This window comes from Medicago truncatula, chromosome 1 (genome assembly GCF_003473485.1).
Source record: "Medicago truncatula cultivar Jemalong A17 chromosome 1, MtrunA17r5.0-ANR, whole genome shotgun sequence".
NCBI classification, from domain to species: Eukaryota; Viridiplantae; Streptophyta; class Magnoliopsida; order Fabales; family Fabaceae; genus Medicago; species Medicago truncatula.
The window spans coordinates 10,853,302-10,874,999 of NC_053042.1; the positions used below are offsets into that span (position 1 = coordinate 10,853,302).

Genomic DNA, 21,698 nt, shown 5'->3' on the forward strand with positions numbered 1-21,698 from the left:
AGCTCAAGATATCAATATCTCTCTCCATGACAAATAGTTTGGGATATGGTTAAGGTATCTGACAAATTGCAGGTTCATGTTCTATTTAACAAATATGTCTTTGGTGCTCCAAGGTCTCCCAAAAAACAATTGTAAATTGATTACTACCTACTTTGTACGAAATGATAAATGATATTTGTAAATTTATTGGGTTAACTCTCTATTTAACAAATCCATATTTTTATTTTTTTTTTTATCTTTCTTCTTATAATCAAATATCATTTTCATCTCCAGAACATCAAATTTCTTCGTCTGTTTCATTCAACATGTGATCTTCATTTTCTTCGTTCCATAATCGAATCCTACTTCTTCATCAAGAGATATGGTAGACTTCACCATTTTAGTTTTTTCTTAGAATCAATTACCATTTTCATCTTAAGAACATCAAACTTCTTCATCTCTTTCGTTCAACATCTAATTTTCATCTTCTTCATTCTAGAACTGACTCATACTTATCATTAAGAGTAAATTACCTCCAATTCATGAAAGGGTAACATAAGTCTCACCATAGTAGATAGTAACTCTTCGTGAACCACGATAATCATTGTCCAATCAATCCTATGTAAGCAAATCTTTGGTCGATCATCATTTTCATATTCTATTACAAATCTAAAAATGTCAACTTATATATCTAGCTGTTTTAATTGTGATGTCCAATAACAGATTGTATTTTATAAATTTCAATCAATAATTTTCATATTTCTCAATCAGCTGGATCTTGCTTGTGGATGGAGATCTTGGACTATTCATTTTATAGTCAAATTAATCATCACAATTAATCTTCTATTTAAGGGAATGTATTTCCACCTGATGAGTAACACCTATATAGTTTTATATATCTCTAAACAATATTAGAGAGTTGATACATGGCTTTAAGTGGGAAAGTGGAGACTGAAATAGAGATTCAAGCATCTGGTGCTAAGTTCTATAATATATTTAGAAAGCAACTAGAACATCTTCCTAATATCGCCACAGAAGTACATGGAGGTAAAGTGCATGAAGGTGACTGGGAAAATATTGGTTCTGTCAAGCACTGGGAATATACAATAGGTAAAGTGCATTAAGGTTGTTATGTTTCATAGTTTTATTTCAATAGGATTTTTATATGATGTGAGAAATCTGGCACACAAAACATGAGATAGTTGGACCATTATATTTTCAAAACAAATAAAAGTCAAAATTGATGGCAATCCAATGCATATCCGGGTTATGATCTCTCCATTTATAATTTTCTCCATTTGTTCCATTTAAAAAGATAAAGATACATAAATAGTAAAAAAATAATAATTAATGATAGTGGAACCCAATTAGATATAGGACTCATCACCTATTTTATGTGTTTATCTCTTTTTAAATTGCATCTTCCATTTATTTTTATAAATGGAGAGGATCTTTACCAGAATATATCAATAAAGCCACCCTACACTTTATTTTTACAAAAACAAAATGATATTCGTTCATTCAAATTGATAGAGTATATCAGATGCAAACATCGCTAAAAACGTAAAGGGTGAAATTGCGAACAAACTCACAGCACCCAAGTTAATAGAATACAACAGCAAAATGCCTACAAATAAAATGATAAAACCTAAGTCACCGAAATACTCATGCTTCTGGATCTGCAATGTTGACGTCCAAATCATTGATTGGATTTGTAATTGACTGATGTCGATCTTTCAAAAGGAAGTAAACGAACACCGCGACAAGACGCACAATCAAACGCCGCATAAGACGACGAACAACACAACGCCGCACTTAGACGACTAAATCACAAAAAGCACAAAAGGAAACACTTATATGTAAAAACCACTTATTTAGATTGAAAGAAAATAGGAAAAAAAGATGTAGATGGGTGATTCTAGGTCAAAAAATGATCTAAAACCACCCTTCCTCGATGAATGAAGGAGAAAGAAAGTTTAGAGAGAAATTGGAGTTTCTCTCCCTAAAAAACTAGTGCCGTCGACCACCCTACACTCTTTTGTTGATGTTAATATACTTTTCATGTTTAGATTATAAGCAAAAATAACTTATTCAAAATTTTAGCTAATTGTATAATCGAAATTGTCATTTATAAACACTTGCTCAATGTTGCACAAAAAAAAAACTTGCTCAATGAGAATAAAATATACACTCTTTTTTCTTTTTCTCCTTTTATTTTTAATAAAAAGTTTCCTTTGCTTCTAATAAAAATGGTATTTCAAAAATAACATCAATAAATATGATAAATTAATTTTATTTTTTTTGCAATTTTAACCAACATATTTGAGTTTTTTTATTTTATTATTGAGATTGGATAGTGTGTGTCTATATATATGAGAAAAATAATAATTTGCCATCACTAAATTTTAACTTCCTAACATTTAGATTTCTGCCGCAAAAACAATAACCTAGATTCGAAAATAAATATGTTTTGTTTACCGTTGGTCTCTAATTTCTATTTATTTATTTATTTTCCCTATCAATCAACTCTGATTTTAAATACTTGTGAAACCTTGCAGAAGGAAGAAAACAAAGTGCTAAAGCGAAAATTGAGAATATAGATGATGACAATAAGATAATCATATATAGCTTCTTTGATGGGGACGTGAGTGAGAATTACAAGAGTTTAAAGGCAATATTACAAGTGATTCATAAAGAACATGGTGGTGGAATTGTGAAATGGACTTATGAATATGAGAAGCTAAAGGAGGAAATTGCAGGTTCATCTCCTGATTCATACTTGGACTTTGCTGTAAAGCTCATAAAAGATATTGATTCTCATCTTGTCAAGGAATAGCAACAAAGATGAACAAGGATGAAGTGTGTTTGGCTTGAGTGTTATTGCATATTAAATAAACTTTTTGGTGATGAATGTGTTTTATATATGGTACTAGACTCTGTTTATTACATGTGTTTATGATATTTAATTAATTAATAATTTGTCTAAATTTGCGGGAGAATATAATTAGAATTATTTTACAGTCATTAAAATAAATTAAACAACAGTAACTAAACAAGTTGTATAAATTTGTCAAAAAAAAAAAAAAAAAGTTGTATAAATTGAAATGAAAAATTTTGTTTTGTGATAGCAGGGTAATGAGACCCTAGATGTGATTTAGATGTGAGCTCGACAAAGGTTAATCTGGTCCTATGTATCTTTAATGATCTTAGAGAATTAGAGCTACCTTTTTTTGTGTATATTTATCTCTTCAAAAAAAGGATACTAATGGTAGGAGCCACAACCCTTTTTTTTTTTTTGTGTGTCTCTTTCTAAATGATAATCTCCATTTGTTTTTATAAATGAATATGTAGACATGGCAACAATACCCGTTCCATGGGTCCCACCCAGTGGCGGATCTTAATAGAGACCCATGGGTGCCATGGCATCCCCTGGGTTTTCAATATATACCATATTAGGCATATTATTTTAGTAAGTTTACAGTTGGCGCAGTGGTAAGCTAGTCTTACAGTCCCCCAGTGGTCGCGAGTTCGACACTCTTGCCAACCCTTTTTTACATTTTTCTCTCGTATTTACATTTTTTATTAAAAAAAACTGCTAGCAAGGATTCGAACCCGCACCCACTTGGTAATTTCAAACAATTTAAACCACTACTGCAGGTGATTATTTTTATCTATTTCTTGAAACGGATTTACATATATTTCATGGTAGTTTGGCACCCCCAACAAATTTACTCAAGATCCGCCACTGGTCCCACCCAGACCCATTTCAATTTGACGGGTTTTTTCCGCTTTGACTGGGTTTGGGTATGAGTTTAAGTTTTTCCCGATTTCAAAACACGGGTATGGGACGGGTAACGGGGTTATAGATATCCACCCCGAACCCATACTCATACCCGTCTCAAATGTAAAAAAAATATTTTTTTACCCCTTTTTATATAAATAGAAACACAACCCTAGATCATGTTATGTTATTTGGTTTAATAATCCACATGTTACAAAAATTGCCTTTAATTTTTAAAGGAACAACCAAATCATTATAATAAGGAAATGTTAAAGGGAACATAATGCTTTACAAAATTGTCATTGGGGTTGAAAAAAAAGCTTTTTCTTATTAAAAAATAATTCACTGCGGGTACGGGGTGGGGATGGGAACCCTGAACCCGTCGGAGACGGGTATGGGATCCCCGAACCCGTCGGAGACGGGTATGGGGTTCGATTTCTCATCCCCGTTGAATATGGGTAAGGTAACGGTAAGTATATAGAAATAGGGTATGGGGATAGGGAAGGTAAAACTCGTCCCCACCCCGCCTCATTACCATGCTTATGAATATGACCCTTACTCATTATTTTGATGACAAAAGTGCTACTACGAGATAGTATATCAGAATTTAATATCTAATAAATTGAAATCGATAGCATCTAGATTGTTCTTTCCTTGAGATGGCTCCGAGAGAACATCTTAGTTTGAAGCTTCCTCTAATGTCGGTCACGCGATACATTCTAGCCATCTGCCTGGTTAAAGTATCCAAGCATAATTCCATTAGTTTGGAGATTCCTCTAATGTCGACCTCGCGATATAAAAAAATTTAAGAAGCATAAGAGATTCGAGAGTGACCCTTGAAAGTTTAGTTTTTTCCTAATTTTATTTCTGGAATATTTTTCGTAAAATAATTTAGGGACTTTATTATTGTCTCTTTGACGCACAACTGAAACTATAACTAACCCATAGTAGATAATGTCATTTTAATTATACTTTTATAACCCGTAGTAAATAATGTCATTTTAATTATATTTTCATATTGTCCCTCAAAAAATTATATTTTTATATTGAGTTAATTTTTTTTAATAAATTACTTATGTTTTTATTTATATTAGTCTTAAATTGATCGATTTTAGTGTTTAAGTAATTTTTTTTAGGAATATTGTTTGAATCACTATTAGGCGTAACTAACCATAACAAGTTAAATAATTCATCTCACTATGACTAATTAACCAAATTTTACTTGACCAATTTTTATTTTTTTTACCAAATTTTATATGATTAATTGATAAGGAGTTATTCATTATCTTTTTTTAGTCTGTATATGAATAACCAGCTTGTTGGTTTTTTTTTTTCTTCTTTCTAATTGATTATCTTAGTGAGAGTAAGACTAACTGATTAGAAGGAAAAATTAATTTTCATCAATTGTAATAATGATTACCAATAGTATTAGAACAAATAACTATTATCAATAGAAGTTTTGTGCAGTGGGGGTAGCAAACTCGTTCTCTCGTGAGAATGTTTTAATAGATTGGAGGCCTCCTATGGAGGGTTGGATTAAGTTGAATACAAATGACTCTTAAAATGATAATGGGGAAGCAAGGTGTGGTGTTGTGATTTGAGGGAGTGATGGTGAATGGTTAGGTGGCTTTGCAAACAATATTGGTATGTGTATTGTGTATGCGGCAGAGCTTTGGGGTGTGGTTGAAGGTGGTTTATGCGAAATATCATAGATTAATACTTATATTTTGAATTTGTTTTTAGTCTATAATATTTCAGTTTAATGGCTATAATTTGATTTTGTAACTTTAAACGACTGAGTTTGAATTCCATCTGATTAATTGTTATATGGTCATTAATGTCACTACTATTAATAAAATTTGATTTTTTTTTTTTTGTGAAAAGGCATATTAAAAAGAAAGTATTAGTTAATATCAACACACGTGAAATTATATGTTTTAATGTCTCAAAAAGAATTGATCATAAAACTTTTGAGAAAGAAACACACTCTATAGTCTCCAAAAAACAATTATAAATTGCTTACCAACTACTTTGTATTTTGTGTATGTTTGAAACCAAAATAGAATTGACGAAATCACGGTGCCTTCATAATTTTTTCTTAAACTAGGATTATGATAAATTTACTATCAATTTAAATCAGGGGCGGATCCATGTTGGGGCAATGTGGAGCTATAGCTCCACAAGTCCACATGCTTTTTCCTTATTTTATTTTTTATAATAGATGAAACGCAGCAGTAGAATATAGAATTTTTACAGTATGTTTCATGCTTGAGATCCACAAAGTTATTTGCAACTTTTGATGTGAACAATTAATAAGGGTGACTGAGTTTTATCCAAATAATTTTATAGATGTGTCGAAAGTGGCGTTACGCACTCAACTTAATAATTATGTTACATATGTTCGATCTGACCTAAAATTTGCTAAGTTGAAAGGACTTTCAGATCTTTGTGGAAACAAATAAGTGCAACACATTTACTATAGTTTATAAACTTTTGAAGTTGGTTTTGCTCTTGCCGGTAGCAACTGCAAGTGTTAACGTGTTTTTTCAGATATGAAAGTGTTGAAGAGTAACCTATGTAACAAAATAGGTGATCAGTGGCTAAATGACCGTCTTGTAACTTATATATAGAAAGATATGTTCTTTTAACAATTAGCAACGATTTCATTTTAACTCATTTTCAACAAATGGATATATAGAAGGCGATGATGTCATTTTAGCACATTTTCAACAAATAGATATAAGACGATTTTCATTGTAATGTATTGTATCAAACAATATTATTTCTTATTTTTAATATAGTTTGCATTTTTTTTTATAAGGAAATATAGTTTGCATTATTGTTTCTTTAAAATTTTAGCTTCGCGTGTACCTAAAATCTGGATCTGCCCTGATTCAAATATACATTTTGTTTTTCTGAAACCCAATATCGTTTTTGATTTGGTATGTTCTGAAACCCAATAACTTGCAGACCATTCCTTCAATTATTTTAATAATAACTTTTTTAATTTTAATCCTTTGGATATATTTCTAAAACAATATCCTATCCTATCCTATTATATCAATTGCGAAAGAGATGTTATTGCTCTTAAGTGCACTTTGAACGCAACATAGGTCATTCATTGGAGTGTGATTGCAAGAAGGAAGCTTGAGCAAGGAAACCCCAGGTTAAAATACCATACACCAAGCTTTGACATTTAAAGCGCTTAGATTATTTTATTTTTATTTTAATTTTAGGTTATAGAGCACGTTTCGTCTCTTTTTATAAGCACAAGTTTCACTAATATTAAAGAAAGTGGGTAATGTAAATAATGTGTATATTTTATGTATAAATATTATAAAATTGTCTTTTGTCAATAAATGTATTTATAATTGATTTTTTATATTCGAAAGTAAAGTAGTAATATTAATTAGGGTTATCTCTTAAAAACAAAATTGGGGTATGTTTGAAGAAGAAAAAAAAACAATGCATCTAATAACTTGAAAGATGATGACTTATATTAAAGGATTTTTTTTTTTTTAAAAAAAAAAAAGCTTATAATTAGGGACGAATAGAGTGTTAGAGAAGAGAGAGAAATAATTCGCAGTATTTTTCATTTGGTACAAATGAAATATTTTTTATTTGAGAAATTATATTAGTATAACCATTTTAAAATAACTTTCTCTTCTTTCTTATTTTGGAACAAAAACAATAGGGAGAATATGAGAGAGTAAAAATACAATAAGAATATGCAAAAAAGAAAAAGTCCATTTAATTGTTTTAAAATAAATGTACAAATATCATTTATCTTTTTGTTATAGTGTATCTATTTTGCAATTAAAAGACATTGTATTCGAAACATGGTAGTGTTAATAAACGGTAACTCAATGGGGATAATTTTGAATAACATTATATCTCTCTCTTCTACTTTTTAAACTCTAGCCTTCACAACTTCTCTTCTTGATGTATCAAAGTTTTTGACTCAAAATCACTCATCCAATTTTTATTTTTTTTTTCATTTTTGGTTAAATAAGCGAGTTTAACATATTTTCAATCTTATTTTATTTGTTTTTGTGATTTCGTCATTTTTACACGATTTTGTTTGTTTTGACTTCCCGTCTTTGTGCGGTGTGTTTTTTATTTCTTGTCTTAGTGTAATGTTTATTTGATTTTGGTTGAAAGATTAACTTTGAGCAAGTGGATATTTGATTGATGAAGATTTGATTAGCTTTTATGCTTTTAATATAGATATTGTGAGTTTGTTCACAATTTTATTCTTTTTGTTTTTAGCGATTTTGAATTAATATTATATTGATGTACTCCATCAATTCGAATGAATGAATATCGATTATTTTTGTTTAAAAAAATAGATAGTAACTCTATGTCTCTATCTCGCAAACCACGATAGACATTGTCCAATCAATATTATGTAAGCAAATCTTTGGTCCATCATCATTTTCATATATCTATTAGCAATCTAAAAATGTCAACTTATATATACAGCTGTTTTAATTGTGATGTCCAATAATAGATTAAATTTTTATAAATTCCAATGAATTATTTGTTTGATTTCAATCAATCATTTTCATATTTCTCAATCTGGAACTTACTTGTGGATGGAGATTTTGAACTATTAATTTTATATTCAAATTAATCATCCCAAGTCCCAACTAACTTCTATTTAAGGGAATGCATTCCCCCTTATGAAGAACCTAAACCTATATTCTTTTATATATCTCTAAACATTATTAAAGAGAAGAGACATGGCTTTAAGTGGGAAAGTGGAGGCTGAAGTAGAGATTCAAGCACCTGGTGCTAAGTTCTATAATATTTTCAGAAAGCAACTAGAACATCTTCCTAATATCTCCAATGAAATACATGAAGCTAGAGTGCATGAAGGTGACTGGGAAAATATTGGTTCTATCAAGCACTGGGAATTTACAGTAGGTAATTAAGGCCGTTATGTTTCAAAGTTTTACTATTTTATTATTGCTCATGAAAGGTAGAATACATCAATGAGCGCACAAAAAAGATTATATTGAAAAGTAGGGAAATGCTAACTTGTGTCATCAAGACATAAGTTAATGAGTCAAAAATGGAAATAATTTATTGTAATTAATGAATGCATTTGAAATTAATTTTTTTACTTTTGATTAATTGAATGTACAAAATTCAAGAGCACAAGTTTGCATCACCCTAAATTTTTAGTATTAATGACCCTTCCAACACTCTTTTGCTGATGTTAATAAACTTTACATGATTTGATTATCAGCAACAACTTTAGCTTGTATTATCAAAATTGTCATTTATAAACACTTGTTCAACAATGTTGCACATAAAAAACTTGCTGTATTAAAATAAAAGATTAAAAGAATTATTAAGAAAATAAAATATATACTCTTTTTTTCTTTTTCAAGTTTCATTTTTAAATAATTTTTTTCATTTGCTTATAAAAAAAACAATGTATTTCAAAAATAACATCATTAAATTATTTTTTTACATTGGTCTCTAATTTCTATTTATTTATTTTCCCTAATATCATGGAACTCTGATTTTAAATACTGGTGAAACCCTACAGAAGGAAGAAAACAAAGTGCTAAAGCAAAAATTGAGACTATAGATGATGACAATAAGATAATCATATATAGCATTTTTGATGGAGAAGTGAGTGAAAATTACAAGAGTTTAAAGGCAATATTACAAGTGATCCATAAAGAACATGGTGGTGGGATTGTTAAATGGGCATACGAATATGAGAAGCTAAAAGAGGAAATTACAGGTGGATCTCCTGATTCATACTTGGACCTTGCTGTAAAGGTCACAAAAGATATTGATTCTCATCTTGCCAAGGAATAGCAACAAAGATGAACAAGGATGAAGTGTGTTTGTCTTGAGTGTTATTGCATTTTAAATAAACTTTTTGTGATGAATGTGTTTAATACAGTATTGGTATACTTCTAATTTTGGGATTGAGATTCCTTGCTGCCAAGGGGTCCCACATTCATACATTGTGAAGATCGATAGTTTTTCGATGAAGATCAGATAGTCCATAAAATGCAGTTCTTATGGTTTATTTTATGATTAAGACATCAAATTTGAATCTTGATTGTTCGATCCAGATCAAACAACCACCGATGTTCCAATTGTGTGAATACGGAGAAATATTCATATCGTGGTAATTGGAGACAGAAAAGGAGTTTACTCTTATGTTGTTTTATGTTTTTTCAGTCACAAACATGCTTGTTTCTTTCAACAAAGTCACTCATTCTAGTTTGTGATGGAATAGAGTCTTGCTGATTTGATATATTGTCATTTGATGTGTATAAATGGCTACTGTGTGCTTGTAAAATGTTTGATTTAAATAAAAGATTGCTCTAGCTCTTATGCAAACTCCTTAATACACTACTATATTGGCTAACATATAAATGAGACTCATTAAATTATATGTTAGAAATTATGTGCTAGAATGCATTTTGTCTTCGAGATCTATGTATTCATAAAACATCTTTCTGAATGAAATTATTTAATGATGTAGGGGGATGTTTATAAGGAGTTTTTTTTTTTTAAACATCAAATTTCATTTAACAACCAGATCCCTGCTCAAGACGAATAGAGACGGGTAAAACTGAGAATACAAACTAAAAACGCCGTACAAAGTCGGAACACCCAAATATAAACACCTTAAAAAACACCCTTGAGGACAACACCCATCAAAATACATGTTATCACTTAAAACAGACTCCTTCACGAAAACGACATCTGAAAAAACGATATCCAACCACCCATCGTCACTACTCATCCCGCAAGAAACACCCCTCAAAAATAAACTCTCAGTCCTCGATACCAAAGCAGAGCCGCACCCGAAAAGCTCCTATCAGAGAAAATCATTCAGCTTCCACCACCTCGCGACCTCCGAACCACCGAAAAAATCATAAAAAGCCCAAAACCAAACTTGAGCCAAACAACTGACTCCCGATCTCGAAGCAAAATTAACCGGCCCACCGGAAACCAGCACACAAACAGTAAGACAAACCACAAGATAGGCGGGGGTGCAAACAACGATCAAAAGGAAAAGGCTCAGCTCAATGGGACCTGCTCCCTCCAAACACCCTAAACACCTTAACAACCCCAAAAATGCAAACAAGGGTTAGTGACGACGAAACCAAGACCCAAGTAACAGAGGCAGCCTCCAAAAGAAATCACCCCCAATAAACACTTGCCTCCTCATCTACAACAACATTAGCCACCCCCTAATAAAGCTTCCTAAAAAATGAACACACAGTGACCTTAGGATGGTCTTCCAACGAGCTTAATGACCCAATTTTAGAATTTTATTTATTTAATTGCTTTATTAATTATTTAATTGTATGGTGTGTTATATTTGTTGGTTAATGGGGTTTTGGAGATATTAAAGGTATTTTTGTAATTTAAGGAGTAAGGGTAATTTTGTAATTTAGGGTGAAGTGTATTTTAGTAATTTTGGGTATGGAGAGTTAATTAATGAAGATAGTAATAACTTGGGTAATTAATAGAATAATGGTGTGTGTGAGTAATAGTGAGAGTTTTATTGAAGTAATTGTGTGGTGACAGGGATGGCAATGGGTACTCTATGGATAGGGTACTACAATGCCCTTCCTCGTACCAACATTTATAAAAAATACTTGTACTCGAGCCCATATTCTCGTGGGCAACAACTTTAGTGTCATTCTCCATACTTTATGAGCACCTTAGTGCTCATACCTGCACTCATTACCCGTACTTTAATTATGAAAAGACAATAAAAATATCACAATTGAAATAAAACTATGGTTTAATTTTTTTTCAAAAAAATTCAAAATAGTACGAATCGTAGTATTTAACAAAATAAAAAATATCCTTCAAAAATTGTATACCAAAAAGAAGGACCAGCTATTGTATTTAGTAGTTTTTAGGTTTAGGCTTAGACTTAAATAGCTAAATTAATTAATTAATTATACATCAAAAATAAATAAATTATCTATCATATTATATAAATATGTATATACGGGTTGCGGGGTTGGACAGTATAGTACCCTTACCCGTACCCTTACTTATTCAAATTTACAGGTAATACCCAGACCCATACCCAGACTCATGAAAGCAGAGCTTTACCCTACCCATTGCAGGTATTTGTTGCGGGTACCCATCGGACCTGGGTCCAATTGCCATCCCTAAGATCCCTACACTAATGTGGAGAAAAAATTGATCTGTTTACCGATTGGTTGAATGAGAATGCATACACATTACACGACACCACCAATCACCATGACACAAGATTGCAAGGTAAAACTATGAAAGTTATAATTTTCTTAAATGAAAATTTTGACATATTGCTATTAACACCACCATTTTCATACACCATCCCGTGAAGTAACAAAAATTGGGCCAAACCCAACATCCCTCGTCAAACCCTTCTCCTATGCTCAGTTAGTCATCTGTGATTTTCTCATCTCAAACCCTAAAACAAAGAGCTCATTCCCTTACCATCGCCACCGCATCAATACAAAAACAATATGCAATGCGTAAATCCGAAAAACAAATACAACATGCATCGAACCGAAATCAAAAGCAAACCAAGCATGATAGATTCAAATTCAGTTGATTCTAAGAATCTTCAAGAAACTGGTAATAACGAAATATAAATACAAAAAATCACAACAAAAGATGATATTCAAATAAATTATGCTTCAATACTCTCTAAGATTATGAAATATTGATCGCTAATGATATAGGTGAACCATCTTAAGTGTACATTTATTATTGTTTAGAAAGTGGTCTTCCAAAAGATTTAAAGTTTCTCTCCCTCTTTTTTTTCCTTTAAATTTTCAAGATAGATTAATACAATACATGTACTAAAACAATGCAACCTTGCTTATTTGGTCAACCAAATAATCTAACCTAATGTGACACCCGTGCGTTCACACATAGTTGTTTATCATCGAATATGACCCATTTTTCAATCTTCTCTTTTATTGAATATGTTTGGATAGAAATATAGAGAAGGTTGAGGAGATAGAGAAAACATGGTTTGTTTGTCGAATCAAGGCATATCTCATCGGCAGCGGAGGAAAATCGACTACAGCTGTTGGCTAAGGGAGAGAACACTTATGTGATTTAGTGTTTCAGAAGAATGAAAATGAGGGTGATAGGAAAGGACCATACTCGTAAATTTATACATGCACATACAAATAAAATTAATTGGATTTAGTAAAAATATTAACACATATAGAATAAAATTAACTTTTAGGAATTTGTGTTATTTCTGTTAATTAAGATATTTCTGTTACATAAAATATTAGAAATTCAATGAAAAAGTTAAATAAAATATTTAATAGATAAGATCAAAAGTTTGTTGGGATATTTATGCCAATTCAAATATTGGTTAAAGAATAGAAAAATAATAAAAATATTGCGTATAAACGTGAAAGTTACACGTGGCATAAAAAACCTTACTTTATATATATATTATTGATTGATTGATTGATGATTTATAGTTGAAGGGTATCGTATGCAATTTGTTGACATATTTCTGTTACATAAAATATTAGGAATTCAATAAAAAATTCAATGTAAAAATATTTAACAGATAAGATCAAAAGTTTGTTGAGATATTTATGTCAAATTAAATATTGGTTTTAAAAAATAGAAAAATAATAAAAATATTGCAAATAAATGTGAAAGTGACACGTGACATTAAAACTTTACTTTATATATATACTATTGATATTGATACTATTGATTGATCGATTGATCATTTATAGTTGAAGGGTATCGTTGTAATTTGTTGAGATATTTCTGTTACATAAAATATTACGAATAGGAGTTCAATAAAAAAAAGTCAAGTAAAATATTTAATATATAAGTTCAAAAGTTTGTTGAGATATTTATGTCAAATTAAATATTGATTTTGAAAAATTAAAAAAATAATAAAAATATTGCGACTAAACATGGAAGAGACACGTGGCATAAAAATAAACCTTACTTTATATATATATACTACTGTTTTTTTTTAGGGAAAGATATATATATATATATATATATATATATATATATATATATATATATATATATATATATATATATATATATATATATATTGACACTATTGATATTTATAAAAAATATTTAAAAAGATACATAAGTTAATGATCGCATCTATTTTGATGATTTTTTATTTTTCTTTTATAACAAGGTTTAGAAGGAATATATAGTAACCATCTACGTTTTTTTTAAAGAGTAACCATCTACGTATCTTTTTTTCGATCCACAACATTGACTTATCTTAAAACTTAGGGGTGTATAGGGTTGAGTTAACTCGAAAAATTTGGTCAAATTCATCCAAAAAAAAAAGTGGGTTGGGTTGGGTCATTGGGTTGGTATGATGTTAAGAAATGAAAAATACATAAAAAAAAATAACGGATTTCGAAGAAAACCAAACCCAAACCCAATAAACACACTTACCCAATAATACCCACATTTTAATTTTATTTTCATTGAAACAAAAGAGAATACTAAAAGTTTTGGTCATAAATCAAGTCTAATTTTCGAAATTGACACAAGGTATCAATATCTATCATCTATATTGAAAATTAAAGCATGCTAGAGTTACAAATTAGGATGTTGCACTTTTTGATTATTTTGATGCTAATGCAATTTTATGTCATACAATTTTAGTTTGTTGCAAGTATTTTATGATGAAATATATTATTTAATATTATCATTTATTATTTTATGATGCTAAAATATATTGAAAATAGGTTACACAATCTTTTTTTTAAAAAATAAAAAATTTAATTAACTTTTATGAAAAAATACTGGGCTCATTATTTAGTCATTTAATATTATCAAAAAAAAAAAACTGAAAAATAAGTTGGGTAATCCAATACCCAACCCAACCTAACAATGTAACGGGTGATTATTTTAATTCAATCAAACCAGAGTATCTTATATAGTTCGAATCTTAGATTTGATTAAACTCAACCAAACCAAACCGATCTACGTACACCCTTGTTAAAACCTACTATTTAAATTGTAGTATAACTAATTTATTGCAAAAGTTTTATAAAAAAAATTCTCCAAAAATCATTTTTCTTTAATTCATTTAGGATTAACATCTAGGGACGTGGGACGTGTATTCGAAATATGGTTGGTAGTTGGTACGTGAATCACAACAAACATTGATGGTCGAATCAATATTATGTCAGCTAATATTGGTCCAACATTATTTTCAATTTTTTTTTTATTAAAATCGGTGATTAGAAATTCATCTTAATAAATAAGAATTTAGAGTTTGAACTTTGCTCTTGTATATTACAACGTCTTTTTCACAATTGTATTATTTTATACTCAGTTTACTCTAGCAATTTTAAAATGTCAATTTTAACCGAGCAATTAAGCTCAAATGGTAAATGAGTTTTATTAAGGATAAATTGTTTAGAAGAACTCGAGTTTAATTTTTAGATGAAGTAATTTTTAATTAAGTTATGTTTACTTCATGGCCGAACTCCAAACTATTGTAAGTTGTAACCCCTTTCTTTAAGAAACCTGAGAGTTACCGCAAAAAAGAATGTCAACTTCAAAAAAAACAAAAAATCTGTAAATGTCAACTTATATATACAGCTGTTTTGTGGTGTCACATTAATAGGTAAATCTTATATATTTCAATCAATTATTCTATATATTCTTTGATATCTCTACATTATTAGTAGAAACATTAGAAATCAGAAACATGGCTTTAAGTGGAAAAGTGTTCACTGAAATAGAGATTAGAGCACTTCCTGCTAAGGTCTATAATATTTTCAGGAAGCAACTTAAAAAAATTCCTGATATCTCCCCAGATCAAGTACAGGGAGCTAGATTGCATGAAGGTGGCTGGGAAAATGTTGGTTCTGTCATTCACTGGGAATATACAATAGGTAATTAAGGTTTGGTATGTTTCATAGTTTTTTTTTTTTTGGTTAAGTAGCCTAACGGCTACAGAAATTCACCTTAAAGGTAAATAAGTAGGGTGTCCGGGGTTCAAACCCCAACCCCTGCATATAATATACATTATCCATGTACATAATATTGCTTTGTCATTTCGTCTATTTTACAACAAAAAAAAATGTAGATACACGTGAAAAATAAATAATTTATCATTGCAAAATAAATGAATCACTAATTTTGACATTTTTTAACACATAGTTTCGAAATTAAATATGTTTTTGTTTGTCTCTAATTTATTTTCTATATATCAATCAACTTTGATTGTAAATACTTTGAAACCCTGCAGATGAAAATGAAGAAAGTGCTAAAGTTAAAATTGAGACTATAGATGATGAGAATAAGGTAATCACATTTAGCCTCTTTGATGGAAATGTGAGTGAGAGTTACAAGAGTTTCAAGGGAACATTGCAAGTGTTTGATTGCGAATTAGATATTAACGAATATGGTTCACTTGTTAGATGGACTTTTGAGTATGAGAAAGTAAAGGAGGATATTATAGGTGCATGTCCTGATTTATACTTGGACCTTGTTGCAGAGGTCACAAAAGATATTGATTATCATCTTGAATTGGAATTGGAGCAAGATGAACAAAGATGAAGATAAAGTGTGGTTGGATAAAGAGTTATTGTTTATCAAAACGTTTTTGTGATTGTGGGTGCATTTTTTTATGGCCAAAAGTTATTTGAATTCGTTTTTCTAAATAATTTGTTCTTGACTTACGGTCATTAGGAAAATCATTTGGTTTGTTGTGATGGATGAGTTTGATTGCCTAAGTGAACTTCTATTTTTGTCTCTAATGTTGACAAAATATATATTTCATATTAGTTTTCCATTTTCATTAAGGAAAACATGAAAAAAGATAAAGGTTGTTGATATATGTTTTGTTGGGGTGAGGTATATGCTACATTTTGAGATTTAAAAATCTTTCCTAAGTTAACCACTATTTGTAAGAAATTCATTATCAAAAGTTTTTTTTTTATCAAAACATATAACTTCAATAGGATAATTAGTCTAATCCATCCTATCCAGAGTGATTTTTCCTCCTAACCTTAGATGGACTTCCTTCCCATAAGACTTCTTTTCTATAATAACATAGCATTTTTCTTTCTAAGTTTGGTGTTTTGAACACCTACATTGGTCTTTTTTTTCTTCAAATATTTCTATTTTATGAAGACTAATAGACAGCAAGACAAGTTTATTTTAAGGTTTTGAATATATCCCCTTTCATACAAGAAGAATAATATCGTTGAATAGCAAGACAAAAGAAAGAGTTGTTGGATAGAGATTGTACGATGTTGTACTACTATCCGTTGTCTTATTTTGTTTGCGCATGATTTCTTTTAGATGAAAGACTTTTTAAAGAATCACTTCATTGCACTTAAAAGATCATCCATATGTTATTAAACCAAAGCTTACCACTTGATCTTCAGTTTGATCCTTTCAAAGGATCGTTGTAACTAGATGATTGCTTTGATTTCTTCTTGTATCAATCATCGAGAGGATATCTTTGCTTTTTTCTTGTATCAATTATCCAGATGATAGCTTTGATTTCTTCTTGTATCAATTATCCAGAGGATAGCTTAGGTCAGACGGTTGAAACCGTACTTTGACTTTCTTTTATGCTAATCATGCAGAGGATCGTCATATCCAGACGATAGCTTTGATTTCTCTGTATTATTTACTTATCTAGAGGATACATTTTACACATACGGTGTTTTCCATTGATTTTCCGTTGACTAGAGTCTAGAGGATTCGTTGTTTCCCTTCTTTTAGACTTGATCAACATTTCTTGTGGTTGGAATTCCTTTAGACCAAACAAAACTATTTTTTTGTCATAGTATACATAGTATTACTATGCCCAGAAGATTTCCCTTTAGTTTTCTCTTGTCTTATTAAATACCTTCACACTTAAGAATCAAATTGAGGTATAAGTACTATTCATTGGAGTAATTAGTTATTTGATTTGTTTATCAATGATACATGATAAACAAACCGACAGAGCCAGCAGGGTATATCATTGTATAATTTGATATACTATGGATATAATTTTCTTATGAGCAGGTAATAATATGGATATAATTAATCATTGTTAGTGTTAACTTTTATGATTGTACAGGGAGGATGTTCCTATGCAAATCAAACGAACCTTCCAAATGTAATTTTTTAATTAAAAAGGTATCGGAAAAAGGTGCTCACAAAAATGGGACGGTGGACTCTCCCTTCCAGATGCTATAAATCCAACTGAAATATTCGTCATTCTTTAAATAAAATAAAAATAGATAATTTGTAAGAAAGAAATAACTATAAAAACCGATTGGTGTAAACATTAAAAGTTTTGACATGACATTTTCGTTAAAATTACAACCTAATTTTCATGAAGGTTTAATTTTCTAAAATATGAGATCTAACTATCTTATCTATTTAACTTGTTTGAGATTTGAGATGAGAGCAGAAAAAAGTTCAAATTTAAGTGAAGAAAAAAATACTAATATACTAATATAACAACAAACATTTTAATTAAAATTGATATCAATTTTTTTTTTCTTTCTAATCACATCAACAAATTAATATTGACATAAATTTTGAAGATGATTCAATTTCAGCTGACATTTTTTGACAAGAGGAAGTAATAGAAAATACAATTCGTTTCGGAGGTAGTTTCATTGTCGTGACAAACTCTAACTTGTCAAATTTCAGTGCATCTGTTATTCATGACATGTTCCTACAAAGGCCCAACGAACAATGAATTTTTTAAGTGAATCATGAGCTAACATGGCTCGGAACAATGAGATTGTTGATTTGGACAAAAACACAAGTCAACCATTTCGATTGATGGTCCCAAGAAAGAAGAAGAACAAGAAGAAGCATTCTGAGACAAGAAAAGATTTAAGGTGGTGTTTCCAACCGTTCGCCTCACTAGTTTGCTTTTTTTTTTTTCTTCTATTTGTTTTGATTTTCTCTTGCTCTTATGGAGGATTTTGGTTTTGTCCGCCCTCTTCTTTACACTTTTCTCTTTCATTTAATATATGATTGTGATATTGGAGTAGGAGGTCCATTTGCATCTCATTTTTCCCTTAAAAAAAGTAGTGTATCTTTATATTGCATTGGATGCCACATCAATTTGTTATTATGTTTAAATAACAAACTCAATTAACACTACCTTCTTAGGCCCTAACAATTGAGACAAAACTAAATTATAGTATGATAATAAGGAGAATTAGTTGGGATAATAAGAAGGTTAATTCAATAATAAGCAAGTGATGTATGACTTTGATGACTCAAAAGCTCCAAATGCGGGTAATGTCGTAAGGACCACGCCAACCCTCATGTCCCCTTTTGTAAGGGTAGAAGATAAGCCATGACAAGGGATGAGCCTTACAATTAGGATCAAATATAATAATAATTAGCATCCATCTTATGAGTCAATTCTATGGACTACAACCAAACATGTGAGAACAACGTTTGTGACTCTCATACTTGTCATTATCTCTTCACTTTATCTATTTTTTTAATCATCATATGTATAATATAAATTTGTTCCATTAAATAATTTTAGGACAAGTGTACTTTCATATTTGCGAATTATACAAATTCAAATTTTATTTATTTTGTTTCTAATTTTCTTATTCTAAGTTATGAAACGTATTTTCATAAAGAATGATTATGATTATGAAAGTTCTTAAATTTTAGAATACTATGGTCAACGATTTTGCTTACTATATGTTTTGCTCTGAAAACCATTCGTAGAATGCCCATATACCCTCCACCATAGAGGGATGGACCATGTGAAGTCATGGAATCTGCACGAAACAGAATATGCAAAAAAGGGTTCAAATTTCATTTTTCACTTTAAAGAAAATGAGTTGTTTTATCATCTTTTTAGATTGGATTCTAACAGTATGGTGTATCAACGCTTAAGTTGATTTGTATCTTATAAGGATGTAAGTTCAACTTTTAATGTCGGTATATAAAGATTTTGTTGATGAATAATATGTTAATGCATCTTTCAACGTTCTTAAGAAGTATTTTCGATTTTGTTTTTTAACATATGATCAGAGAAGCTACGCAAATAGAATATGGGGTAATTATGTGTCAGAAAAAAGAAAGAATGTGGGGGTTATTTCTTATTTGAGCCAAGATTATAACCTAATTGTGCCAAAATTCAACCACCAAATGAAGCCAAAATCAAATTATTGATATTGAGGTGTGAAGGAATGTGGATTTATGCGCATAATGGACCCCACATTTTACACCAGCCACATGCTAATGGAGTTCACATTTCCAAAAAAGATAGACCTCTCCAATAAAGGACAATTAGAACAAGTGTCCCTCACTCCAATTTTCTCAAAACCATAATTAAATATACCTAAACCCAAAAGTCCCTTTTACATATACATACTTTACATTTTCATATGTACCTAACAACTTAAGAAATCCTTTACTTTCCTCATTTTCTTCTAATCCTTACACAATTCTCACATCAATTCCCATCAAAACAATCATGGATCCTCAAAGTAAAATTCCGCTAAGAATTCTCAATTTGATCTTACTACTTGTGTGTGTTACTCTTCCAATTAATGCTATGGAATCAAGAAAGCTTGTTGAGAAGTGCACACCATGTGGTGACACTCCAATATATTCACCACCTCCAATAATATACAATTCACCACCACCACCAATTGTGTATCCATCACCACCACCACCATCTCCGTCACCGCCGCCAATAGTATACTATTCACCACCACCACCTTCACCTAAGAAACCTCCCTCGGCAAATTGTCCTCCACCACCATCATCACCATCATCATCATCATCACCATATGTATACATGACTGGACCGCCGGGGAACCTGTATCCAGTTGATGTGAATTTCAGTGGATCAGGAGCAACCCCCAACGGCCGCGCGAGTTTTGCTGGATTCTTGCCACTTTTGGTTTGTTTGTTGAGCCTTCTAGTCCTTTGATGATTAGTTTGAGGTTGAAGTACTCAAAAAATGAGTAGAAGAGAATACATATATATAAGGTAAGAGGCAAGAAAAGCTAGTGCTCAAAATTTAGTGTTTAACATGTTCCATATGCTTTGGTTAAATATGTGATCCCAATTTGTTGATCATACAATGTTTATTTTCATTTCTACGTATAGTATCTTTGATCCAATAAATCTTATGTACCATAGAGAAAGTAATAAATTTATGTAAGTCTTTTTTTATGACATTTGCAATCTTTTCTTGAGTTTGTCTGTAAATTTTGATTAAGATTATGTGCAGATTAATTCTGGTTGAACTAAATATCAACTGTTGGATTGATTGTTCATGTGCATCCAATTCAATCAAATCAGTTTGATCGAGATTTCTTATTGCATTTAATTATTTAGATTGAATATAGAAGCAGAAGAACTGTACATCCAGCAAGTTATTTGATTTTCACGTCATGTCATTAAGTTATATTGCTTTAAAAAAAAAATTGCTTAGTGTTAACATTATCATAGAGCTGACTAATAAGTAATCACTTATGTTCAGTATAAAAAAAAAAATAACAATCACTTTTGTAATAAAGAATTTAGTGTTTCATGTATTTTATTTGTTTTGTTAAAAAGAAGCAAATTATATATTTTTAACTTAGTCAATTATTAACAGATGATGTGTAAAGAAATATCTTGACTAAATTTTTGATTAAATTAGTCTTGAAATTTGTTGCCCATGTGAATGAATTGTCATGAATGCATGTCGAATTGTCGATCACCCATCCAACTTAAGTCAATTGTACTTTTCTTTTATTGGATTAACATGGTATGCTCACAAATCACAATGAAGATTGAAAACGTATCCAGATTTTATTTTGACTCAAGGAGCTGTATCCAGACAGGAGCATTGCTATTATTATTTTATGTTAATGTTAAGATAAAGATAAAAGGATAATGGGGATTCACACCCGGACCAAACGTGTGTGTACAATTT

General features: G+C 30.4%; 4 protein-coding genes across 4 annotated transcripts; all 4 read left to right on the forward strand.

Moving 5' to 3' along the window:
- The first annotated feature begins 836 nt into the window (after positions 1–836).
- Positions 837–2,966, forward strand: LOC25482492 (MLP-like protein 28). Its single transcript, XM_013611058.3, has 2 exons — positions 837–1,089; positions 2,538–2,966. Exons 1-2 carry the CDS (start codon positions 906–908, stop codon positions 2,813–2,815), a joined length of 462 nt encoding a protein of 153 aa, XP_013466512.1. The 5' UTR covers positions 837–905; the 3' UTR covers positions 2,816–2,966.
- Positions 2,967–8,445: 5,479 nt separating this feature from the next.
- LOC120575843 (MLP-like protein 28) lies at positions 8,446–10,137 on the forward strand. The gene is made up of 2 exons (XM_039833863.1): positions 8,446–8,686; positions 9,318–10,137. The coding sequence occupies exons 1-2, from the start codon at positions 8,503–8,505 to the stop codon at positions 9,593–9,595; spliced, it is 462 nt and encodes a 153-aa protein (XP_039689797.1). The 5' UTR covers positions 8,446–8,502; the 3' UTR covers positions 9,596–10,137.
- Positions 10,138–15,437: 5,300 nt separating this feature from the next.
- Positions 15,438–16,696, forward strand: LOC25482494 (kirola). Its single transcript, XM_013611060.3, has 2 exons — positions 15,438–15,672; positions 16,029–16,696. The coding sequence occupies exons 1-2, from the start codon at positions 15,486–15,488 to the stop codon at positions 16,337–16,339; spliced, it is 498 nt and encodes a 165-aa protein (XP_013466514.3). The 5' UTR covers positions 15,438–15,485; the 3' UTR covers positions 16,340–16,696.
- Positions 16,697–20,060: 3,364 nt separating this feature from the next.
- LOC25482495 (leucine-rich repeat extensin-like protein 1) lies at positions 20,061–21,088 on the forward strand. Its single transcript, XM_013611061.3, has one exon. The coding sequence runs from the start codon at positions 20,244–20,246 to the stop codon at positions 20,703–20,705; it is 462 nt and encodes a 153-aa protein (XP_013466515.1). The 5' UTR covers positions 20,061–20,243; the 3' UTR covers positions 20,706–21,088.
- Positions 21,089–21,698: the final 610 nt, after the last annotated feature.